At 36.6% G+C, this 25,379-nt stretch overlaps 2 protein-coding genes, 1 long non-coding RNA gene and 1 other non-coding gene across 8 annotated transcripts; 1 reads left to right on the top strand and 3 right to left on the bottom strand.

Annotated features, from left to right (window-relative positions):
- Positions 1–412: 412 nt before the first annotated feature.
- Positions 413–7,330, bottom strand: LOC110924840 (fibrous sheath CABYR-binding protein-like). Its single transcript, XM_022168826.1, has 4 exons — positions 7,213–7,330; positions 1,588–2,219; positions 1,022–1,521; positions 413–461 (listed from the first exon to the last, which is right to left on the bottom strand). The coding sequence occupies exons 1-4, from the start codon at positions 7,328–7,330 to the stop codon at positions 413–415; spliced, it is 1,299 nt and encodes a 432-aa protein (XP_022024518.1).
- Positions 7,331–9,847: 2,517 nt separating this feature from the next.
- On the top strand, positions 9,848–9,921 carry TRNAR-UCG. Its single transcript has one exon. It is a non-coding gene; the product is annotated as a tRNA-Arg (tRNA).
- A 1,068-nt stretch (positions 9,922–10,989) lies between these two features.
- Positions 10,990–18,761, bottom strand: LOC110921719 (cleavage and polyadenylation specificity factor subunit 3-I). Its single transcript, XM_022166062.2, has 6 exons — positions 18,579–18,761; positions 18,294–18,457; positions 18,114–18,211; positions 15,798–15,843; positions 15,549–15,698; positions 10,990–12,838 (listed from the first exon to the last, which is right to left on the bottom strand). The coding sequence occupies exons 2-6, from the start codon at positions 18,441–18,443 to the stop codon at positions 11,204–11,206; spliced, it is 2,079 nt and encodes a 692-aa protein (XP_022021754.1). The 5' UTR covers positions 18,444–18,457; positions 18,579–18,761; the 3' UTR covers positions 10,990–11,203.
- Positions 18,762–19,300: 539 nt separating this feature from the next.
- On the bottom strand, positions 19,301–23,164 carry LOC110922955. 5 transcript variants are annotated; one of them, XR_004861118.1, is made up of 13 exons: positions 22,783–23,164; positions 22,631–22,708; positions 22,370–22,503; positions 22,012–22,108; positions 21,810–21,916; positions 21,688–21,724; positions 21,473–21,555; positions 21,316–21,375; positions 21,098–21,182; positions 20,823–20,850; positions 20,536–20,704; positions 19,547–19,694; positions 19,301–19,424 (listed from the first exon to the last, which is right to left on the bottom strand). It is a non-coding gene; the product is annotated as an uncharacterized LOC110922955 (long non-coding RNA). The 5 variants fall into 5 exon arrangements; XR_004861116.1 differs by having other exon boundaries at positions 20,823–21,182; XR_004861117.1 differs by having other exon boundaries at positions 20,536–20,850.
- Between the last annotated feature and the right edge of the window lie 2,215 nt (positions 23,165–25,379).

Here is a 25,379-nt window from a genome sequence, read left to right as displayed (position 1 = left end):
TATCCAAATGTATCATAGTATATCTCAACGACTTAACATTACCATTTGGTGGATTGTTATTTCGTGGTTTTGAGAGATATTTCCACTTGTTTCTGCATGAGAAGCAGCATATTGCGCGATAGCAGCGGCAATGATTCCTTGAAGTTCTGCCTCATTAGTGGGCATGCGCGGATCACGTCTTGGTGGCATCTTCTAAAAGATGTTTTACGTTGGTCAGGTAATTAATATGGGTATGTAATAACATTCATCAAGCACATAACATCTCATGTTACAAATTAATCAAGCACATAACATCACATGTTATAGAATATAAACAATCAATCCAACATCACATATAATGAGAATACTGCGATTGCGGTATCATAAATCAAGACCACAATGGTGTTTACAAGTTTTGTAACTGTATCTTACATCAAAAGTGACTAAGGACCACATCGCCCTCATCTGAACTGTTTAACCAACTACAGCAACCATCAAAAGCTAAACATCAAAAGTAATGTCATCAAAATGCGGTCTTCAAAAAGCTGTATAGTATGCACAATCGCGGTCCTCTCACCAAAAGTCTATCTGCGTCGAATCAAAATGCCTATGCTGATGGCGGAGGAGGAGGAGGAAAATGAGAGTAATACAGGCGACGCATATGTAACCAGTCCTGCTCTAAAGCACGACAGACGCGCAACAAATATGCTATCTGCTGCTCGGAAGTCAAGAAACGGACGTCTGAATCAGGTGAAAGTGGTCGAGGAGGGTGTGATGCTGCGAATGGGGTCTGACAATGGCAAGGTGGTCGTTGAGCTCTCTCCAACTCCTGAATACGATGTGTCAATGCCTCCTGCTATATCATCAAGGAAGTAAGGATGTCCTCCGTAGAGTACCAAACATGGTATGGGTGATATGGATCAGACAGTGGCATGATAGGGGGCGTAGTCCATAAGAATGGCTCGCTCGATGGAGTGAAGGACGGTGCAGTAGGTGGTGCAACATGGGGAAACTATGATGTGAATGGAAAAGGGATGACAACATGGGTGGAACAGGAATAGGCGGCTGCCTAGATGACCCCTCCCCAGGACGTGGTGGCGGTATGTCCTGAAGGAACGTAACAGGGAGATCAGTGCGATGAGCATCTGTGATGTGTGGGGGAATCAGTGGGATATCAGTGGGTGCAGAAATGGGTGCTGAAACGGGGGCTACTGGAGGTGTAACAGGTCGCACAAAAGGTGGGTAATCATCATCGTCATCAATCCACCCATTACGGGTGTCGGCGTAACGTGGATCTATATGAGTAGCAAAAGGTGCACGGTCGAATAGCACCGACACAGGATCAGGAAATAGTGCAACAACAGGATCCTCTATCAAGAGTGGAGCGTCAACAGGAGTGTCAACAACATGATCATCCACCAATGGTAGAGCAACAACAGGATGATCAGCAATAAAGGGTGCAATGGCTGGTGCATCATCATGAACAAGGTCATGCTCTAATGCAGGGTCAGGAGCGGCTAAAGGCTCTGGGGCCACAGCAGGCTCCGGGTCAACAAAATCCATATCAAAATCAGCTGGATCATCAAACTAAGGATCGATAGGGGCTACAAGCTCCTCTAGGGGCTGGTCTAAGTGAATGAACTCGATATCCTGGTCGGGATCAAAACCAGGGGGAAAGACTGGATCAAAATCATCATCAGCATCGTGATCAAACTCAAAGTCGTGTGCGGGAGCAGATGCAGCTGATAACGCCATGTTTGGGTCGGCGTCATGAGAGTGATGATGCACTCCCTGAGCGTGTACGGACACAGATGCCACAGATTCGAAGGAATCTGGGACAGGTGAACCGGCAGGAAGCTCCTCTGCAGGGGCCTCTGCAATGGGTAGAATGGTATCAGCAACAATGGGGGCCCCGCCCTCATGGTCAGCCTCAGGTGGGTCCTCCTCAAACAGATCGATGTCGTCGTCAGAAACAACATCAAGGGGCATGTCCACTACTGGGTAAGCAGCAAGCGATATAGGAGCAGGGATCACCGCAAGTGGTAAATCCCCGGCAGGAAGGCCATCAGCACGCTCAACTCCGACGTCAGGTAGCGCGAACGGCTGGAAATCGTCGTCGTCAGTGCTGTTGGTGTCTGATGTGTAGACCTCTTGCTCTGACGGAATCTCGTCATCTGATACGATCGCCATGGGATCTAAGGTGTCTGAAACTCCTGTGTTTGAGGATGATGGCATGATGTCTGTAACACAATCACACATATGCACAAATAATCAACATAAGATCAAATAAACATGTAAGTCACCATAAAGCAAACAAGTAATTATCCTAGTCTCACTAGACTACCCTCCCAGCCTCTCAGACTGAACATCCTAGTCTCTCAGACTAACTCCCTGGCCTCACAGACCAAAACCTCCCCAATCTCAAAGATTGGCCCCCCAGTCTACATGACTGAACCTCCCCAGCCTTTAGGGCTGAACTCCCTCAGTCTCCTGTACTGAACCATAAATTTGGAAAAGTGCTCATACTTATTGTTTGTAAAAATGTTTTGTGTCCTGGATCTGGACGTAATGTATGCAATGTAAAAATGTTTTCGTGAGAGCCCTAGTGATCATAGTCTAGACTCGAGAAAGAATCCTAGTTCGCTATGATCTATACTCTGATACTAAGCTGTCACACCCTGGCTTTGCGGAAGCGTGGGTTTATTTGGTGTGACTTCTTAATACCTTAGCATAATCACAACAATGCTATATGAAAATAAAACCATGATGTTCATCCATTAATTTAAGTTTAAAAAGTAAAATACGACAACATTGTTTTCAAAAGTCGACACATGCAACGAATTACAACATGACATAATAAAAATCTTGTTCATACGACACAACCATAAGACGTGAATTAAAAACACAGTTTAAGACTTGTGACTCGTCCAGGAAAAAGTCACAATCCCTAAACTCGGATGACATCATTTCTTCTACGCAGCTTGACGACATAGCATACCTTGCCAGATCCCTAATTTCCTGAAATACATGTAATTTGAAAAATCAACAAAAAGTTGAGCGAGTTCATGTAAAAGTGAGTATGAATAAACCTTTGAAGTATGTATAAAAGTCCCTGGTATGTAGCAATAAGGAAAAAGAGATCACCAATGGGTTGCAAAGCCACTAGTATGCGTGAGAAAGTGCAGGGAAACTCAAACCTAGCAAATTTGTACCGGGCTTCGGCTGTAAGACACAGTCACCTCTATGGGCCTCCCCGGCCTCACGGGTGTGGGCTCGCTACACCCAAGTAGATCTATCACTCTTGTGTCCCTCGGTCCTAACAAAGAGGATTAATGGCCTCGAGTGTTGTACCCACCCCTCACATGATCTAGTAGTATAAACCCTCCCTACGCTAACCATACCATGTACTAAATGTTTGTAATAGTTGCCGCATGTATTTCACCCCCGAAGTATAAAACTGAAAACAGTAAAGAGAAAAGGGGGACATGAACTCACAGAAGTGCGTCTCGAGAAATAGTCGATCCCAAATCAACCTGCTGCATGACGACCTACACGTATTAATTCCTATTAGACGGACGGTCGTGCCTTGGCTTAAGGTTTAACATTTTTGGGAAATAGTTAGACAACTATTTCGTATTTACACTTCTTAATTATTTTATAAGTATATTCCTTCCCAAGGATAGGGGTAATAATACATGTGTGTTTTATAATTCCGAAAATATATTTTTAAGTCTCACTTGAAAATATATTTTAATTACTTTGTTTAAAATGTTTTTAATCCCAATATATATATATATATATTTTTCCCAAAAATATTATATTTTATTTCATAAATTTTTCCAAAATTATATTTTCACAAAAATGTACAAATAGGAGTATTTTTCTGAAAAATACATAAGTTACATTTTAAAGTTCGCGTTGTTTTACGATACTTGTATAACTTAAATATTTATTTTGTGTGAGCGTTGGTATCATTTTGGAGTTGTAATTTCATGATATTTCAAGTTATATTATTTTTACCCTAAAAATAATATATCTAATTCACAAAATAAACACATAATCACACAAGAGTTTTACTATAAAATATATATTCTAAATATATATTTATCAAGTTTTATATACGAAAATCCACCTCCGATACTTGGTAATTTTTGTAATAAAAATCATGGCGAAGTTTATTTTTGAAAACAAGTTAAAAATATATTTGTAAATATTTGTCAGAAAAATATTTCTAAGTGTTATATTTCTGGAAAAATTTCGCCAGAGTTTCCTCTGTAAATGGAGGTGTCCATGCTTTTAGCATATCATTTTCTTTTGAAATTTCAATCAACAATCATCAATCAACAATATATACAATATTTAATCACTAATCTTGATAAAATGAGACTAAATCATAAACTCATGAACTTGAAGGTTTTGTAAAAATTTGTAGTAAACCACTAGCACATTTAGTAGGTCTTGTTATCTTTAAAAATAAGATTAGTTTCTTGAAAACTTTATTTTTAAAGAATTGGAAGTTTAACAACTTCTAGTCAAGCTTCACAAAAATATTTCCTTGTTAAATTTTCTTGTTACACAAGTGTTTACACACTTGTTTGTTTACCAAAAATGCTTCTAGTTCGTAAAATATCCGGGTTTTAACAAAACTAGTATTTTTCGCTTGGTTCTTCCGAAAAACCACTTGTAGATCTTTAGATCTACAAGTTTATAACCTTATTTTTCAAGAAAAATTATGTTTATTCAAGTTTCAAGTTCATGGGTGGATGGTTTCATCATCCTTCATGTTTCTAACTCTTACATCTTACTAGTTCATGTTCTTGAACATGAACTAGCATGTCTAGATGATGATCCATCCTACTTTTACTATCAAACAACATCAAACAATCACAACTACACAAGATCTACATGATTTACACACATATTTTCTCTTTATCCACCTTTTATTTCTTTATGTTTAAGACTTGTTCATGTTCTTTAGTGTTTCTTACTTTTTCACCATTAAATCATCTATTAACCACCAAAAACAAGATCAAGATGATGATTAGAAGCACTTACTACTAGCACAAGGCTAGGGAAGAAACAAGGCGTAAAAGCGGTGGATAAAAGGAAACTAGAGTGGTTCTTGAACTTCCAAGAGCACCGGGCTTGTTTGTAGGACTCCTTGCTTCTTTGTATGTGTGAAAATGGCTTGAACAAAGGTTGAAGGTGGTGGTATGGTGGTGGTGTGGGTTCGGCCGTGAGGGAGGAAGAAGGGAAGAGAAGTGGGTGTTTGTTGTGTGGTGTGATGAGAGATGTTGATGATCTTGTGTGTATATTTATAATCCAATTACAAGATTAAACATCATGTAATATGTCCTCTAGATACCCCACAACCACAATTAAATAATCAAAGGAAACAAGGGGGTGCACCACCCCTTGTAACCGTCAACAAGGGGGGTAGGGGGGTTGGGTGGTGATGGAACTTGGTTACTTAGTTGGTTAGGATTTAAGTATTTAGTTAGTGTATTAAGTGTGTTATGTAATATAAAGGGTGTTAGGGTGTTCGGGGACCCTAACTAGCTCAGAAAAGTAAAAAACAATGTTTTTGGCAATATTTTTATGTTCCGAGTAAAGTCCGGTTGGATATTGATCCGTTAAAGTGCTAAATAAAGCTTTTAAGTGTCTTTTATATTGTTTTAGTGACACATTAAATTTCCCTACACTTTGGAAAGTGTCTAGGACTATTTTACCAAGTTTTTGCACTTAACTAGCATTGTTAAATGCTGAATTTTTGTATGTAGTGCAGAATTTTGTAATTAAAGTATGTTTTTGGCACTTCCGGGCACTATAACTATCACCTAGTGACGCAGTTTTATGATCCTCACCTCCCTACACTCCCTACTAGTGTAGTAATCTATTCCCGGCTCATACTGGCCTCAGAAACAATGTCTGTCTAGTGCTGGCAATGTCAGCATGTTTACTAGGTTATCCGCTCACTGTGCTAACTGTGCTTTGTGCATCAAGTTTGTCACTATGTTTGTGTGTAATAAATAGAGTGACAGTAATAAAGTATGATGCATGAGTATGTATGTATCAGAAAACAGAAAGCAGTTTATTCATAATTGTAATCAAGCACAGTAATCAAGCAGTTTATTCAGAAAACAGAAAGCAATTTATACATATTTATGATGCATGAGTATGTATGTACCAATTAAATATTAATTAATTGGTACGGATACCTGGATTTGTGAGGGTTGTCGCAGCTGTTTCTAATAAAGCTTCTTATGAGTTATGGCATTCTCGTTTAGGTCACGTTTCTTTTGATGTTATTTCTATTTTGAACAAGACTGGTGTTTTGTCTGTTACTTCTTTATTGCCTAAACCCACTATATGTAATTCATGTCAACTTGCAAAGGGACAACGTTTATCTTTTATTAATAATGAAAAACGTGCATCTTTTCCGTTAGACTTGGTTCATTGGGATTTATGGGGACCCGCTCCCGTTACATCTACAGATGGTTATCGTTATTATGTGATCTTTATTGATGATTATTCCAGGTTTATGTGGTTTTATCCACTCAAAACTAAGACAGGATTTTATTCAGTTTTACCCGTTTTTATTAATCTAGTTCAAACACAATGCTCGAGAAAAATCAAAGTGTTTCAGAGTGATGGTGGTACCGAGTTTGTTAATCACACGGTTCGGAAAATATTTGAAGATAATGGAACTTTTCATAGATATTCTTGTCCATACACGCCTCAACAAAACGGCCGCGCTGAATGTAAACATCGCCATATAGTTGAAACGGGTCTTGCTATGTTATTTAATGCTCACGTTCCGGCTAATTTTTGGGTGGACGCATTTTCTTTGGCCACCTACATTATTAACTGTGTGCCATCTCCTGTATTAGAGAACAAGTCCCCATTCCAAGTCCCCTTTCATATGTTGCCACAATACTCAAATTTTCGCGTTTACGGGTGTCAAGTTTTTCCTTATTTACGGGACTACGCCAAGCATAAACTTGAGCCACAGAGTATTTCATGTGTTTTCCTCAGCTATAGCTCCTCTCATAAAGGGTTTCGTTGCTTAGATCCAGTCACTAACCGGATATTTATCACCCGTCATGCTCGCTTCAATGAGATTATTTTTTCCTTTCAAAGACACTCATGGCACTATGGATCTACAAGGCTTGGTACTTTCAGCCTTTACTGATGATATACCTCATCCTACATCAACATCCTCTAAACCCATGCCTAGCCCAATAGCAACTACATCTTCCAATTCATCAGTTCCATGTCCACTTTGTGTCTCCTCTCCATGCCCAACTCCAACCGAACACCCAACTGGCCCAGCTCCATTTACAGAGCCCATTACATCCGATTCACCAAGCAGCCCAGCCGCTTCCTCACTTCAGCCGCAAACCGGCCCAACACCAGTCGCGTCTGTCTCCGAGTCCACTATTCTTACCGAGCCTGTGACTGTTTCTAAGTCCATGCCCGAATCCGATCGGGTTTCTGGACCGGCTTCATCTCATACCTCAGCTAACAGTCATCCTATGATGACCCGATCTAACGCAGGAATTTTTAAGCCCAAATACTAAGCGGATCTTGCATGCCTTAACTCCTATGCTTTGCATGTTGCCCTGTCTTCTGTTACCGAACCTCGTGGTTTTAAGTCTGCAGCCAAGGATCCTTTACGGATGGCCGCCATGATTGAAGAAATTGATGCTCTACAACACAACCGCACTTGGACGTTGGTTCCCCGGCCGCCATCCACCAATGTTGTGGGTTCAAAATGGGTGTTTAGAATTAAATATCACTCTGATGGTTCTATCGAACGCTATAAGGCGCGTCTGGTGGCTAGGGGCTTTACTCAAATACCGGGATTGGATTATTCGCACACTTTTAGTCCGGTTGTAAAAGCATCAACGGTTCATATTGTTCTTTCTCTTGTTGTTCTTAACAATTGGAAACTACACCAACTTGATGTTAAAAATGCTTTTCTTAAACGCACCTTGAGTGAAACTGTTTTTATAGAGCAACCTCCTGGCTTTGTGAGTTCTCAGTATCCGAATCACGTTTGCAAACTCTCCAAGGCTCTTTATGGTTTGAAGCAGGCTCCGCGTGCTTGGTTTCAGCGGTTGAGCACGTTTCTTCTAGCTTACGGATTTACGTGTAGTCGTGCGGATACATCTCTCTTTGTTCTTCGAAAGGACTCTCATATCATGTATCTTCTTGTGTATGTGAACGATCTTATCTTGACCGGTAATGATGAATCTATTATCAATCTCTTTATTTCACATCTTCATCGAGAGTTTGCGATTAAAGATCTTGGGGATCTAAATTATTTTCTGGGCTTAGAAATTGTTTACACTTCCTCGGGTTTGTTTCTCACTCAGGCTAAGTATGCTAAGGATATTCTTCTTCGGGCCAATATATACGATTCCAAACCGGTCGCTACGCCTCTTTCACCGCATGAATCTTTCTCGGCTGATGGTGTGGCTCATTCTGATCCTACTTTATATCGTTCATTGGTGGGTGCCTTGCAATACTTGACAATTACAAGACCTGATTTGTCTTATGCGGTAAACCAACTTTAACAATTTTTGCATCATCCGACACTTGATCACTTTCAAGCTGTCAAGCGTCTCCTTCGCTATGTGAAAGGAACGATTTCCTTTGGTCTCACCTACACTCGTCCACACACACCATCAGTAGTTGGTTACTCAGATGCTGATTGGGCCCGCTGTCTTGATATACGACATTCTACCTATGGTTATTCTATCTTTCTAGGAGGAAATTTAGTGTCTTGGAGTGCGAAGAAGCAGCCTACTGTCTCTCGGTCCAGATGTGAGTCTGAAAATCGTGCTATGGCAAACACCGCTGCTGAACTCTTTGGGTTACTTATCTCCTACAAGAATTGCGCTTCCTCCTGATCGTCCAACATTGCTTTGTGACAATAAGAGTGCTTTGTTCATGACTCAAAATCCAGTCTCTCATAAACGTGCCAAACATATTGATCTGGATTATCACTTCATTCGGGAGTTGGTCAGCTCTGGTAAGCTTTATACAAAATTTGTTCCAACCAATCTTCAGATAGCTGACATATTTACCAAGAGTCTTCAGGGTGCGCAGTTTGAAGTCTTTCGTAAAATGCTTCGTCTTGGACCGCCACCGTTTCGATTGAAGGGGGTATTAACGGAAACGATTTGTAAATATTGTAATAGTTGTAATTATTTTATTTCCTTGTTATTTTTATGATTCTCCTCAATTATAGGAGAAACCCTTGTAATCCTTTATTATAAATATATGGTCTCATCCCTCAATTATTTTTGAGGTTGATTTTAATTACTTCTACATCTTTAATCAATGATACACAACTTTCATTAGGCAGATGACCTTTAAGGGTTACATTTCTTCGATTTTAGTTTTGGAGTATATGTGGTAGTCATTAGATGGTATAAAAAAACATTAATCATTATATCATCTACAATGGTTTCACTTAGTAGTATATACATGCTGATTAATCTGGAGAAGAAAAGAAGAAAGAAATCCACGAGGACAAATGCCGACATATGAGATTTTGAGAGGATGAGAGAAAGAGGGGGTGTATTAATAATGTGGTTCGTCTAGACAGCTTTGACATTGCTAGATCTATGATCGGAGAGCCCCATTTGGATACTCGTAGTAACAAACTCAAGTAGTAAGCATTTCCTGTTCAATCAACCAACCATTAAATATTTACGTACTACATGGAATTGCTTGGTATAAGTGTCTACTAACAAAATACTTCAAATAAATAAAAGTATAAAACCAAGCAAAACAAGTGCTAAGATAAGTTGAGGTTGTTACTTGTTATATATATAATAAGTAGAATGCTAAACAAGTTGACCGCATAGCGCAGTGGATTAGCGCGTCTGACTTCGGATCAGAAGGTCGTGGGTTCGACTCCCACTGTGGTCGAGTTTTCTGTTGCCTTAAAGTTTTTTTAATTCTCTCCTCTAGGTTTGCTTTGTACCATTTGCTACCTTCACTTATTTTTCTTTTCATATTTTCCTCTAAGTGCAAATTAATTGACACAGTAAAAGCCTATAAGTAGTTTATTTCAAAACAAGTAAACCTTTAAAACACGTCAAACTAAATAAGGTAATGCGGGTTCATACTAAGAGGGGTAAATGGGTCATATTTGCGCATTGACAGGTTGAACTCGACTCAAACTAGAAAACCGTGTCAAACACGTAAACTCAAACATGACATGACTTTTAACGGATTGACACAAATACATTTAAATACAAATTTATAGCAAAACTTATAAATGTTTTATTACTTTCAAACACAAAAAAAAAATGATAATCATTTATCTTTAACTTTTAAATTATGACATAAAATATTTCATTTGCCCAGTTATAAGTTAGAACAGATTTAACAAGTTAGAGGGGCCAACTTGTGAAACCGTAGGTCAAAATGAACATGACCCATTTAATATCTAGTTAAACATGGTCACAAATCGAGCCAAAGGTGACGTAAATCCGATTAGCCTAAAGTAAACCCTAAATTTGTTAGGTTCTTATTGTGTTTTCGTATCATGTCAGAAATTCACACCACCATGCTCATGCCAGAAGGAAATCAACTTAACAAAAAAAACATAGCTTAAAATATATTGGTTTAAAAAGAACGTTACAAAATTAACATAAAAACACGTCACATTAGTGTATTTAAATATGAGCACTGGGCAGTTTAAAAACTGAATGGTTTAAAAAAAACTGTTTCAAACAACTGGTTGGTTTAGAAACAACATTATAAAAATTTACGTCGAAACGTAGATAAACCTAACTCGTGTGGAGCGTTAATATAAAAACGAAACCCATAAAAAATCATGTAACTGGAAATTTATAAGAACTCAAAATGACAACTTTGTTAAAATTTAAGGGTTGTAGTGTAAATCAGTTAAAAAGGAAGAAAAAATATAACTTTAGGCCAAATATTAAACTTAAAACTTATTAAAGATCAGAATGTGTAAACAACAAAATATGTGTAAAATCATTTAAATTCCGGTTGGTGTTGAGTTTTGTTTTGTTTAGTCAGTTTGAAACCGAATATAGAACCAATATCTCCTTGTTTTCATCAACAACAATACAATGATTACTATAACCACCAAACAACACAAGATTCATAAACGACTCCACGAGAGTGCACAGTTTGGACGACTAGACTATAAACCGACATCTAAACAAGAAAACTACCATCACATACCCGATACCGGAATGGGCTTCACAGCGGTTTGAATTCTCCGAAATGCCACTTTCACTCGTTCCTTCAAACCCTCGTTTTCGCTCTCGACTTCCCCTTTTTGTTTATCAAGATACGCCACGTTTTCGTCCACAGTTATCACCAACCTTCCATCTTCCCCATATTTGACATTCCCAAACAAGTTCAATAACAGAGCATGCACTACCTTCTCACTTTTCTTCTGTTCTTCAACCGCTTCATCTTTCACTTCTTCCACCACTTTTGGCATTTCCCGACTCGCGTTCAACACCAAAGCCACAACAGAATCCGACACCATGTCACTGATCGGGTCAGCCGTCCATTGCAATGACAGATGATTCTCTGAATCTTGCCTCACTGTAACCCGTTCATGAACCCGCAAAGTCAACACCCCGGATTCCTCATCTGGTACAGACTCGACGCTTTCATATATCTGTTTGAGTCTATGTTTTATTACACCAAATGCACCGGAATACGGGATGGTTATCCTTTGGGTGACATTAGCAGTCGAAAGCTGAGAAAATACGTGAAGATCATCGGGTGCGATAATCTGATACGAGAACCCTTTTCTCACTAATAACCCGCTTACGTTTTCACCATTATCTGGAGTTTGTTCAGCTAATTTCCCAATCGTCTTTGCCATTTTCTCTACATTAAACGGCATTTCAACAGACTGGCAATTCTTTGGAGTGTAGAGTTTAGTGTTGCGGTCTGTGAAATGCGTTATAAGCTTTTGTTTAAGCCGGCCCATTTCGTTGGCTTCACCATGAACGAGAATTATATTCGGAGGCATAAGTTCTTCGAGAAAAGTAGTCGTCTGAGCGGAATCAGCGTGAGCCGAGAATGAAATGTAGTGCACCTGCATGTTGAGTGGTGCGGTTAACCCGTTCATAAGAGTGACTTCTTTAGGCTCGTTGATTATGGTTTTCGCTAATGTACCTTCAATGACATAACCAGGTATGAGACAAGCGTTTTTCTTCTCGGCACACCACTTGTCAAATAACTGTCTAGATAACCCACTTTGAAGACTACCTGGACTAGCCATCACCACCGACGGTCCCACATCGTTAAATTCCTCGATACTTTTTAAAGGTGAAATATGCTTGAAATCAAACGGGTTCGAACTTGCAAATTGGGTACGGATCCTTTCATTCATTGCGTTTATGTAAGTTTGATAGACGGCCATGCAACGTTTTGCGAGTGGGGACGCGTAATATATCGGGACATTGTGTAACTCGGGGTGATTTGACCAGTATTCGTCAAGGATTAACAGTAATTCTTGTGCACGACCAAGGGCAAAAGCGGGAATTAGGACGCGGCCTCCTTGTGAAACGGTTGAATGGACGACGTCTGTGAACCGTTTCTCACGAATGTGTCTCGGTTGGTGAAGTTGGACTCCATAAGTTGCCTCGATTATGCATACATCTGGGGAAAACTGAGGTAGCTCAGCGGCTCGAAGATGGCGGTCCTCTTCACGTGAGTAATCACCCGTGTAGAGTACACGAACACCGGCTATGTCTACCATGAACATGGCCGCACCAAGGACATGTCCGGCTGTGTAACACCAGAAGCGGATGCCGTTGACTTCTAGGGTTTGATGGAAGTCAATTACCTGCAAAAGGTGGAGATCAAATTCCATGATTTAATCTAACAAGTCAATTCAATTCAATTTATCAGAAAATAAACAAAATATCATAATATCAATATACAGAATCAGATAATTAGTTCGTTAAAACTAAGGACAGTTGTGTAATTATATTCTTAGAACTACTCTGTATGATCTCTATATGTAGTTAATGCGGTAAAAAATCGGATATCGGTCAAGGACTGAAATTTGAGATATCGGTAACCGCGGTGGGATGTCGGTAATTTTAATATCATGCTAAATTAATATATATATATATATATATAGCAATTTAACCCTAACAATTTAGTATACTCTCCTACCATTAACAAATTACCCTTTTGCAACTTGCAAAACACTAGCAAGTAGGAACTGATAAAGACTTAAAACGCTAACATTTAACACTAATAATTAACAATTAAGACTTATAAAACTCATAGCAGCAATAAGAAGAAAGGTATTCATATCGGGAAAATCGGTGATATATCGGTCATTATCGCCAATAATATCGGTACCGATATCAAACCGATAACTCACCAGGGGACCGATAAAGATATCAACTATAGACTGTATAACATACCTTACCATGAGACAAGTCTTCTTATATTTACTTTTTGCAATCATATATAACTTGCTAGTTATTTATTAGAACTGTTTCAAAATTTGGACCTAATGTTTTCAGCTATTTTGAACCGAACAGAACATTTCTGGTTTGGACATCTGACCTGTTATACAACCCACCCATTTGCCCCCTGAAGTAACTCATTCATGCTGTCATGGCATGCAGGATTTTTTAAACAAACATGGAATTGCTGTAACGACTAACTAGAAATTGTTTGACTTTATTGTTGACCCGTCAATCAATGAGGTGAGGACAGTTATTTGGAGGAGGTGCATTATGAAGCAACTTTAAAAGAAAGTTTTGGCCAGAGAGGATGAGGTTTCTGCAGATGCTGTTTTCATACAGGTGTGCATCACATAAAACACTCTTGGTTTTAAAAAGCGTGTAGCAATCTGATGCATTTTGACCCAAATGCCGATGCGTGATGCGCAATGCGCGAAGCACGCGCATCACGTATGTGAGGAGTTCTTCATCAAAAAAATACTAAAAAGTTATTTATAGCTAATATTTTAACTTGTTAGCCTTCAAACACTAAAATATAAGACAATCTCATCATCTATAGTCAGATTTTAACAGTTGATTACTTTTTAAACATTTTTTGTCGTATTCATGTAATACATTAACTAATGATGAACTCATATGAAAAGTGGGCCAAACTGACCTGTTATGATTCATTCATTTCAGTTTTGACCCGTTACCCGACTCACCAGATCTCTCCATTTTGCACCCGTAGTAGGCATGGCCAGCCCATAAGGGATCTAACTCAAGCTAGGTATTTGGGCCCCCACTTGAGAAGGGCCGCAATATCTAGAAACTCTTTTGATATAAGTTGGTTTGGGACGAAAATAGAGCATTCAGTTTCTGATTGGTCTACTGTCTGTCACTCGTAACAGGAACAAAGGGGGTGATTGGACAACTGGAGGGACGATTCGATTGTCTGAGTATTTGAGGGCAACCGGGGGGTTGCAGAAGTGAGGTTTACATGTGAACAGTTGGTTATTTAGAGGAAACAAGCTTGACCCGTTTACTTATAAATGGACCAATTCGTCTCTCACATGCTAAATAGGTGAAAAAATATTTTTACCGGGAAATACTGTATGGTTTGAAATCGCCAAGTGCATTTTCAATGCAAAGAACTTTCTAAACCTTCCTAGTCAACAACCTAATTATTTGAAACAATATAAATTTGGACCAACATTAACTGCTTAGAAAAAAGGGTTTGGAGTTTTGGACAAATAGTATTTGGGACCAACTCAACAACCACTTGGTCTTGGTTCTCTTTTTGTGTTTCTTGTTTATTTTTGATTGTTTTGTCTTGATTTATTTAGTCATTCATCCCAAAGACATTGGATGATGTGAAAAATGCCGAGGAGGATGTAACACGACTAGCAACGGTCAATAAAATACAATATATACTTATATAACCTATGAATCTCCCAAATCCAACAAAGATTTTCACAATATCAACTAATAAAAACAAAAAAGAACAGATTAGAATCGCTATTTAAAGATTGGATGATATATATAAATCATGTAAACTGAATATATTCAAAGAGAAAAACACTGTTATGCAGATTACAAACAAACAAAGACATAATAGATGTAATAACTGTTTTGTAAACTTTATCATATATGATCATGTAAAATGAATACAATAAAGGAGACACTATTATGTAGATTAAAATCAAGCAAAAATTAACATTCTTATCATGTAAACTTACTAATATTAATAATCTTGTAAACTTAATATGATTAAAAAATAGATATATTCTATTTGTACCTGTTACATATTCTTAAACATAACATAAATATATAATATAATCAAAGAATGAAAAAGCAGACAGTCAAATCCGATATGCAAACTAAAACAATTTTTACGATTCCTTCTGTAAAGTAAAAAAAAAAAAAGAGAGACAGAACAGTGTGATAGAAAACTAAAACTATGATGAATGAAAGAATAAACAATACAAAAGAAAAAAGAGATGCTTCGGTTATTTAAACATTAGCATTAAGCTTAAGGAATTGAATGCAACTCCTAAGGTATAGGTAAACGTAGTAACTGTGATTAGAACAAACCTCAATTTTATCCATAGAACGTAGGATGTCTTGTTCATCAAATAACATGTCTTCAACTGAAACTTTACTCACTTTCACAAAGTCGGACAAAAGCAACTTGTAAATAGCCTTGGTTGCATGAGTCATGAAGACCCTTCCCTTGAAGGTGGTCTGAAAAGCAACCAATTGTACTCAGCTAATATCTAAACATAACATTAAAAAAAAGTGAGATGACATAAGGTAACTGAAGCTCGATAAAAGTAACAAAACCTTTTCCAGAAAATAGGGAAGGGATGCAGCATGATCCAAGTGAAAACTGCACACAGTTGCAATATAATGTTTAGATTATAATTAAAAAAGTTTGGAAAGAACGATTTTTATAGACTGCAGCATTGGAACTAATGCTGTGCAGCACCATAAAACAAAATTCCCCATTTTGCTCATGAACGAGTTTTGAGTGGAAATCAAGTGTAAATCTTGGATGATTATGCCAGTGTGATTGCCCTTGCCAACAAAAATGAAACTTAGGAGTGACACTAGCCAAATTGTCGGTCACAGTTTGGATTATTGAAATCCAATTTGCCTAATATTAATAAAATCTAACATTATATTAATTTTCCAGATAATATCGCTCAATGATTTACAAGAGTACAACACGAGCTTACAACAATATAACAGTAAGCTCCAAACCGAGCTTAATCTTACAAAATGGAGAATTTAAGCAACTTACGTGGGTAACGTGGCTACCATGGGTCTCAGAAGGATCAGTTGGTTTCTACTAAGGTTGGTTTTTCAATGCCCGTGTTCAAATTAGCGACCTTTTGCTATATTAAAATTTTACTTATGTTAGCTGGTGAAGTTGGATCCTTGAGAGGAGATTTGCATCAAGTGAGAGAGAATCGTGATTGACAGTTGTCACTAGTTGAAGATTTAACAGCCGAAGTGGTGCAATATAAAGAATGTACAGGAAAATCAGCAGTTGAACTGAGTTACCTAACATCAAGATCAACTGAGCTCGAGGTTAATAGACACCCGCTAATTTCTATTATGTACCTGAAGGTTGCAAAAACGGGCTGGTTGGATGGATTAGGTCATGAGTTGAATTGGGTTGTCACCAAAGCACCTTTTTATCATAGTTAGTAAAGGTGCTAGGCATACTCAAGGCGCATAGGCCTCGCCTGGGGCCTAGGCGCAAAGCGCAAAAAAAGCAAGGGCCTGAGAAAAATAAAGCGCATAATGAAAAAAAATTAAAAATATATTATGTATTAGAAAAAGAATACTATTCTTTAAATAAAATAAACAAAATCGATTATATAACACTTTATATCATTTATTTAGTACCAAAAGTTCTAAAATATTAGTGTATTAGTGTAGAAAAGTAGTTTTCCTTGGATAAAAAGTATGGATCTGGCGAGAATTTTGCCGGAATTTAGAAAATTTGGCCGGAAACTCTCCGGAATCTAGGAATCTCGTCGAAATGTGCACCTGAACCATCACCTAGAGAATTAAAGCGCAATTTCTTCGACTCAAGGCGCAACTGCCTCGCCTCGCCTGAAAAATGGGCCTAGGCGCAAAAGGCGATGGCTTTTAACAACTATGCTTTTTATCATTCAAAAGTTTAAAATGATTATTTGCTTATAATATTATTTCAGTAGTAATTTAGGAGCCGTCTAATACTCTGACCTGAGTCTTTAGAATCTAAATATATTTATTTTATCCTCTTGACACGTTAGAGATAAAATATAAACCAAATCATTCATTTACATATAATTGTATCAAAATGGCCAGGTTTATATGTAATTATATCATGTGTATAATAACTCATTCTACACTTGACTTTTGTTCTTATCAGGCAACATGGGCTTTACAAACCGACATGATAAAAAAAACTGCAGGAAAAACTTGCTATTGCAGGGAAGCAATTGGAGGTATCATTCGATTTTGGTAACACTATTGTTTCATAGATTTGTTGATCCGGTTTCGACTAATTAATATCTGAGTTACAAATTCTTTTGGCAGAGGTTGAATCAAAAGTTATGGACAGATCAGACTGAGCTGGGCTGAGAATTGGGATCAAAACACTTTTTTTCCCAATGATAATCAGTAGTATATTGATTCCGTATGCATTAATGATGGATGCACTTGGCTGACTAAAGCCGTTTGGCCAATTTGACTTTGACATGTTTCCTTTTAAGCTATTGGGAATTATTTCACCTCTAATAGTAACCAAGTTTCTTCAATGTTTCACTAGTCACTCCTGCTTAACTCTAATCATAAAAGCCACTGAAAGTTTCATTACTTGTGATGTTGTTCCTCTAAGAAAACTCTTATTAGCCTTTTTTTTGTGTGTGTCTAACTAATCTTATTGTACAAAACTCCGGTTTGTGTGAATATATGTCTACCTTTCCTTTGTTGGTGAAGCTAACTAGAATAAATGCAAGACAGACAGAGGTGAGAGTATAAAAGAAACGGTGAATGTTAGTTCGAAAGCAAAGCAAATGAAGTGATGTTGGAGAGGATAAAATAGGCAGAGGCATACACATAAGAAGAAAAGATGTGTTGGCATTGAGAAATGGAAAGTCTTACTGAGTAATGAGAAGAACGTCAATGGTAGAAGGATCGATTTCATCAAAGTAAGGCAAAGCAGCCATGCCCGAAAACCCAGGATGAATCCCACAATCAAACTATCAACATCCAAAATCAAGATATCATCAATCAAAATCCATAATTAAGAGAAACCGAATGAATAACCAACACTTTATTTACCATGATAGTTTTCCCCTTGAAGGTCATGAAGACACAAGATCTCCCAACCTCACTTCCAGCTCCTAATGGAGTTATAGTCATGATATCTGATTCTCTAGTCAGCGTCGAATCACGTCTCTTCAAAGATGCTTGCGCCCCAGTTGAAGCCATTTTCTTCTTTTTACCTAAATAACACAAAACCAATTCGCATACAAATTACTACAATAGCAATAGCAAGCTTCAGATTCAAAATGTTGAAAATAAATAAATTATACAGCAAACTCCAATATTAGGGTTACAGCTTACGAGATTTATAAAATGAGAATCGAAGATGGAGTGGTTGGTGGTTGGAGGACGCGAGGAGAGAGATACAGTCACCAACTAAAACCCTAATTTCAAAGACATTCTACCACATGCCTATGGGTTCAGTCGGGGTTATTGGTGGCTTCGATTGAGGCATTCGGTTCTCTTCTCTTTCATCTCGAAAGATAAGTAGTGACACTTATCTCCAAATATAATTTTAACTAGTCTACGCACCCGTGTGGTAATACACGGGTGGCTATACAAAATAATTTAAACTTTAACATTGTTGACGTAAATAATTTAATTATACATACGTTCAAATATTAACGTAAATGATGGAGAGTACATCAAATAATTGAAATACATGAATACCATAAAATGATGGAGGACGATTCAGAGAAGAAGATTAGTGGGTATACATTCAAAGAAGAAAGTATTGGGTGGGTGGTAAAGTGTGCCGTGTTCAATTGTAAGAGGGCAGTATGGTAATTTCATATGAAACTAACAACACAAATAGATGAGGTTAACGAAGGAGGACTGAAATAGTTACGAAAGTGAAACCACAGGGACTGTTTTCGCAATTTTTAAACTAATGGACTGAAATATTGATTTTTAACAAACCATAGGGACGAAAAACGTAATTAACTCTTACTTTGTAATCAAAATCAATTAATATTATGTTTCCAAAAGAAATTTAAAAAATGTGTAGTAAAAATCTAGTAGCAACATGATGATCGACTAAATGATGGTAGGCACAACAACGAAGCAGCAACAACACGTCTAGATTATCCTCGTTTTCTTTAAGTACAAATCTTGATTTCGAAATTGCCCCTACATAATCCTTTGCAGCTGGTAACAACCTCACATTTAGTATTTTAGTCTAAAATTTAAATAAAATAATAACGAAATACTCAACCTCTTTAATCAAAATAATGAAATATTCAATGTCTGTACCATGTCCATATTTTTACCTTTGAATTCTTCATGGCTTCTCTTTTAAGCCTCTTCGACTCTTGCACCATCTTTTACATCTATCTTTCTTCGTATGCAAGTGCTTTTTGAGCACATGCTACCATGTTTAGATTATCTTTTTCAGCTTCATCCTAATCTCTTACGATTCTAACAAAAAAAATATACGAATCAATCACAATACCTTGGCATGTAACTTTTAATAATCAGTTGTTAATTAAAGCATTCATAATGCATTCCCCATCTTCGTCCCTACAATTTAGCTACAACCCTTCTTTTTCTTTAAATCTTGTTCAACTTTTAAAACAAACCCACACATCTCACTCTCCATTTCTATCTCTATTAACTAAATAATAATTTATATGCCTTAAGGAAAAGGGTATGAGCAGCAAACAATGAATACCTTAATATAAGACATGAAAAGTTAGTCTCTAAATTTAATCCCCATTTTAGAGAATAGGATAAAGTCCCATATTCGGTGAATTTTTTTTAAAGTCTCTCTAAATTATATGGATTTGGATGTGATAGAGAATGGGATGTGAGCGATCTAAGAAGCGGTATACGTTGTACCTCATCAAGAACACCAGCTGAACTATGAACCATAGTAAAAAAAACGCACCACACTCACTTGAAGCACATCCATTCCAGCAAATAAGAGTTTTATTGCCATGTTCTAATGATTCAGGCACTATACGTAACGCCACTTGATCTCTAAGAATCATCAAGGTTAGGCCATGGACAACATAGATATGATTATTATATTTCACTTTGACTTCCCTTAGTCTTTTGACAGCAGAATAATGCAGACAAATTTTTTTTAACAACAGAAAACTGCACTTTTTGCAACTACAAAAATGCAGCAAAACTTCAATATTTCACTATAACTAAATGTGGCAAATTAATAATTTCAATAGCAATAAAACTCAATAGTCGCTGTACTACATGAAGCATAAAAGTAGTAAGAAAGAAAAGAAGAAAAAGAAAAACATACCGATTGGGATCAAGTACTCATTAGGAAGTAAAAGAGGAAAAGCATAAAGATGGTGTTGTTTTCTTCATCGACTCTGCATTTTCCAACATGTGAACCCCATTTATTCACATCAACACCACTTCAGCAATGAATTTAGTTTCTTTTTTACCTCATCATATAAGGCGTTTCACTGAATATACACACAATTTAGTTTCTGCTCTAAAGGTACTTGGCACGTATAGACTCAAAAGAAGCATAATTGCAGTTGCATTTTGAATGCAATAGATTTTAGTATTCCAGATTCGTACCTTTTTGTCTTCGTCGACTCTGCCATTTCTACGAGAAGATCAACATGATAGAATCAACGGAAAGAATCGTACCTTACCGATGACAAAATCATAAAATAATGGTTTAAAGAATCAATAGCCATGCTTGCTCGTGATAATCCAATGTTTTCTTAATTTAATATCCAATCCAATCGAAAGCATGGTAAACATACCATATCAAACACAAGCATTCAATATAATGTGATTTCATTAACAAAGAAAATAGTAATCAGTTGGGTTAAGTAACAGTAACTAACCCTGTCCCATAAACCTATGCCTTGTTGTCTGCCTTGTTCTTCAAGGCGTAGCAGTTCTGTATGCTTGGGACAAAACCTATGCCTCCTGTAAGAGGATTTTGCGCTTAACTCAAGATTTCAATACATGATTTTTTTAATAGTACATTTGGTTCTAGTTCTAAGCAAAACATCACATGGAATGTTAAAAAACTAAGTTGCATGACGAATCTAAGTTTTACCTTCCGAGCTAGAAGGCGTTGGTGATGTTGCTTTGATTCAGGCTCTTTCATAAGATTTACCTTCAAGAACGAAAAAAAAAAATAGTTGTAAATCAAATTTAAGGAAATGAAAAACATATAAATCTTGGTAATTTGTGGGAATAAGAAAGTAAATAACCTTTCCCTTTAAAGCTATCCAATTAGAAATCAATAGTTCACTATTTTAAAATCTCCACCTCAAACAGCTTCAATATTTGATACCTTGTTAATAAACAAATCATCACTTTATGGGAAACAGAAATGACTAACTTAAAGAAATTTGATTAAATGACAATAAAAATCTATAGTAATCAATTCAAACGGATAACATTTACCAAAACATAGATGTAATACCTTATGATTTTTTGGTTGTTCATAGATGATCGGCAAACTGAAAACAAAAGAATAGTATAATCATATTACCAGTAGCTAATGGTAAATATTTTCTAGTAGCGCCTGTACATTATCATTAGTACCTATATCATAACTTGTACATGATAAAGCAACTTCAAATCCATACCATTGTCAAGAGAAAAAATGCAACAAAATGAGGTTCACTCATAAACCCTAACCCAAAACAATGCTTCAAGCACAAAAAAACTTGATCAAAACTAAGATTAGAATTTTCTTAAGCATCCGTTATTTAGCCAAAATAAAAAACATAAATGGCAAGCTTACCTATAAAAGAGGTCTTAGGTTGCTGCAATGTCTCTAACACAACCCAACAGTGAGTACTAATCTGTTTCAATTTCGTTATTGTATTTTATCCAGAAACCTGTTCATAAAACCCGATAAAAAAGAACAATTCTCAACAATTTATCATGAATATAATTTTAGGTGTCGATGAATTGATCCACAAATACAAACCCTAAAACTCAACACAATTACAATTTTACATTTGCACAAATCGTAATAATAACAGAAAAATTATGTATTATATATAATAACCTAAAAAAATAAAACCTAAATTAAATTTCTGATGAATGATTGAAAAACCCTAAACATTCCTTATGAACGACTGAAAAAAAAACGTTACCTTTTGAACTTGACGGAGAAACGAAGCGTGTTCCTTTGTAGCCCTAAAGCTTTCGTTCTCCTTCTCTGCAAAAACCACAAGATGATTACTTCTCCTTTCTCCGCTGGAAACTATATTGCTTTCTTCTTCTTTCACTGCAGAAATTAACAATAAAACTTGAAAACCCTTAAAAAATTGGGGGCCTTTAGTACGCACAAAAAATTGAAAATATTCGAAACATAAACCCTAAATCCCAATTTCCATCAAAATCGAACCACTTACTACATGTTGAACCATCAAAATCGTCATCACATCACCAGCGGAACCTACACCCGCAGCCGTCAGGGTCACAGAGAAACCCTAGACCACCAGCATCAAAGAATAAGAAGAAAACCTATTCGTTTACAGCATCAAAGATTAAGAAGAAAACATACCTTGATTTAGGGTTTATGAGAAATACAGCGATGGACATGCAGAGATGTATGAAATTGAAATTAGGGTTTTAAGGATTCATTAACTTACCACCAATTAACGGATTAAACTTCAACGTCAAGATAATAGATAATATAAGAAGCAATTGCTTGACAGCACTCACCGATGATTCAGATTTGCAGAATGATGAAAAAAAGATGAATACGGAGAAGACAATTCGCGTTTGAATCCTCTAGTTAAACATAGAGAGTATATAAGTGATAATAATGGAAAGGTATTCGTAATTTTGGAGAAGATTTTCAACTGACTGATGATTGATTGCACTTTCCGTATAAAGAGCATATGTGAGGTTTCAGTATTGAATGTTTGGAGAATGCCTAAATTCATTTTGCCGCTCAAGAATGTGAATAAGAAAGGAGAGAAAGGAAAATGCCGCCTAAAACAGAATTCTCTGCCTAAATAGCTATGCCACATCATGGTCAATTGGTCAAATCTATTTTGCTTTAATATAAAAGATAGATATAATTTTGTGATAATTTTATGAAATTAAGAAAAAATAAAGTAAGTGTTTGTGAGTAAGATAGAAATATGTAGGGCTGTAAATGAACCGAACGTTTGGCGAATAGTTCGTGAACCGTTCGGCGGGAAGTTCATTTATGTTCGTTCGTTTAATAAACAAACGAACATGAACAAGAAATTTCGTTCGATTTGTTAAATGAACGAACATGAACAGAAGTCTCGTTCGTTCGATTGTGTTCGTGAACGTTCGGTAAGGTGTTCGTGAACGTGTTCGTGAACATTCGTTGATTTGCATTCGTTTATATTGGTATGTTTTTGTTTATTTGAAGATCTTTGTACTTTCTTATATTTTATTTGTACTTTTTATATTATTAAAATTTTATTTATTTTATTACCCTAACAATTAAACTAGGAAACTCACTTTCACCTTGTTTATGCATCATTTCCCTTTCATTTCTCATTATTTACATTGGTGAATACGATCGACCTCCGTTCCACAATAAGGGATTCAAGTTCGAGTGCTACTCTCTGGGCCATCTATCTTTATCCGTTGTCGTGCGCGCCAAATTTATCTGTGTTCGTTTGTGTTCGTGAACCGTTCGCGAACACGCTCATTTCCTTAATGAACGAACACGAACATAAAATCTCGTTCGGTAAGTGTTCATGAACCGTTCGTGAACAGATTTATTTCCTTAACGAACGAACACGAACAAGGCCTTGTTCGTGTTCGTTCGGTTCGTTTACAACCCTAGAAATATGTTAGAAAAATAAGTAAAGTTTAGAAAAAAATATGTATTTTAGTTAAATTATTGGGATGGAGACTAAGAACATACTCTGAATGCTCTAAGATACATTATTTCATGTTTTTCTAACGGCAAATTTCTTTTATTCTCTGTTGTCTGTAGGACTTGAATTCAAAACCTCGTATTCCAAAGTGTTTATGCTCTAAGATACATTATTTCATGTTTTTTTAACCCCAAATTTATTTTATTATTTGTTGTCTGTGGGACTTGAACCCAAGACCTTTCCTCCCAAAGTGTTTTAAAGGTTTTGCCTTTGCGAATTGACCATCACCATATTGGTTACATCATTTCATGTTTAACCACTCTAAGACGACTGGTTTGACTAAATGTAACATCACCACTATGTAGATAGTGAGTTCAAACTAACTTTTTCATTGAAAGTGTGTAATGCTTTAACTAAAACAAATGAAATAAATGAAAAGTGTTATGAATGCATCATAATGTGGTGACTCTCCACATATGTAACCTCCATATATTTATTACATTTGTATTAATGTTAAGCCTCTATAATTAGAGGTTTCATGTAATTGGTATTACACACTCAATGAATATAAGAATGAGTTCTTCTATTCTCTCTTTCTTACTTTCTATTCCTTGTTCTTTATGGTTATATACAGGGGAAAGTGAATACGGTGCTGTGAGGCGTCTAAGCTTACACGCGAAACCAATCAAAACTACGTCGTTTTGATTATATTTAAATAAATTATTTACTCTAGTGTTCCTATTTTTTTCTCTAGTAGTAGTAGTTCGGCATGTATTGTTCATTTATCTGTGTTTCGATCAAAATAGTGAAAATACCCTAAACTGAGTTCATGTTTGATTATTACGAACAGATTGATTTTAATGCTTTGTATTTGCCATTGATTATTACGAGCAGATTAATTTCACTGTTTTACATTTGCCAAGAACAAAAAGAGGTTTTGCAAATGACGAATTGATGTGAAGGTTTTAAATCCTTGCAGTTTCATGATTTTCAAATTGGTTGAATGATTACGACGAATTACTAGAAGTTGAAAATAATTTAAAAATAATAACTGATTTGGTTCCTGTAACACCCCAAAAACGGGTTTGGAAATCAAACCACCTTAATATTAATGAACGGGTAAAATACCGCTAGTGGTAAAAATTAACCCGGTAAATATTAGGATTTAAATAATTAAACCTAATATTAAATAAAACGTGAATAAAAGCTTTTAAGGAAGTAAAGTTTATAAGAGGCCCGAGTTAACGGGACTTAAAATAAACTAAGTCATAACTTTCCCGAATTCACCAAGTAG

This window comes from Helianthus annuus, chromosome 6, assembly GCF_002127325.2.
Source record: "Helianthus annuus cultivar XRQ/B chromosome 6, HanXRQr2.0-SUNRISE, whole genome shotgun sequence".
Lineage (NCBI taxonomy): Eukaryota > Viridiplantae > Streptophyta > Magnoliopsida > Asterales > Asteraceae > Helianthus > Helianthus annuus.
The sequence above is the reverse complement of the archived record's forward strand: the minus strand, read 5'-3'. Positions and strand labels throughout refer to the sequence as shown.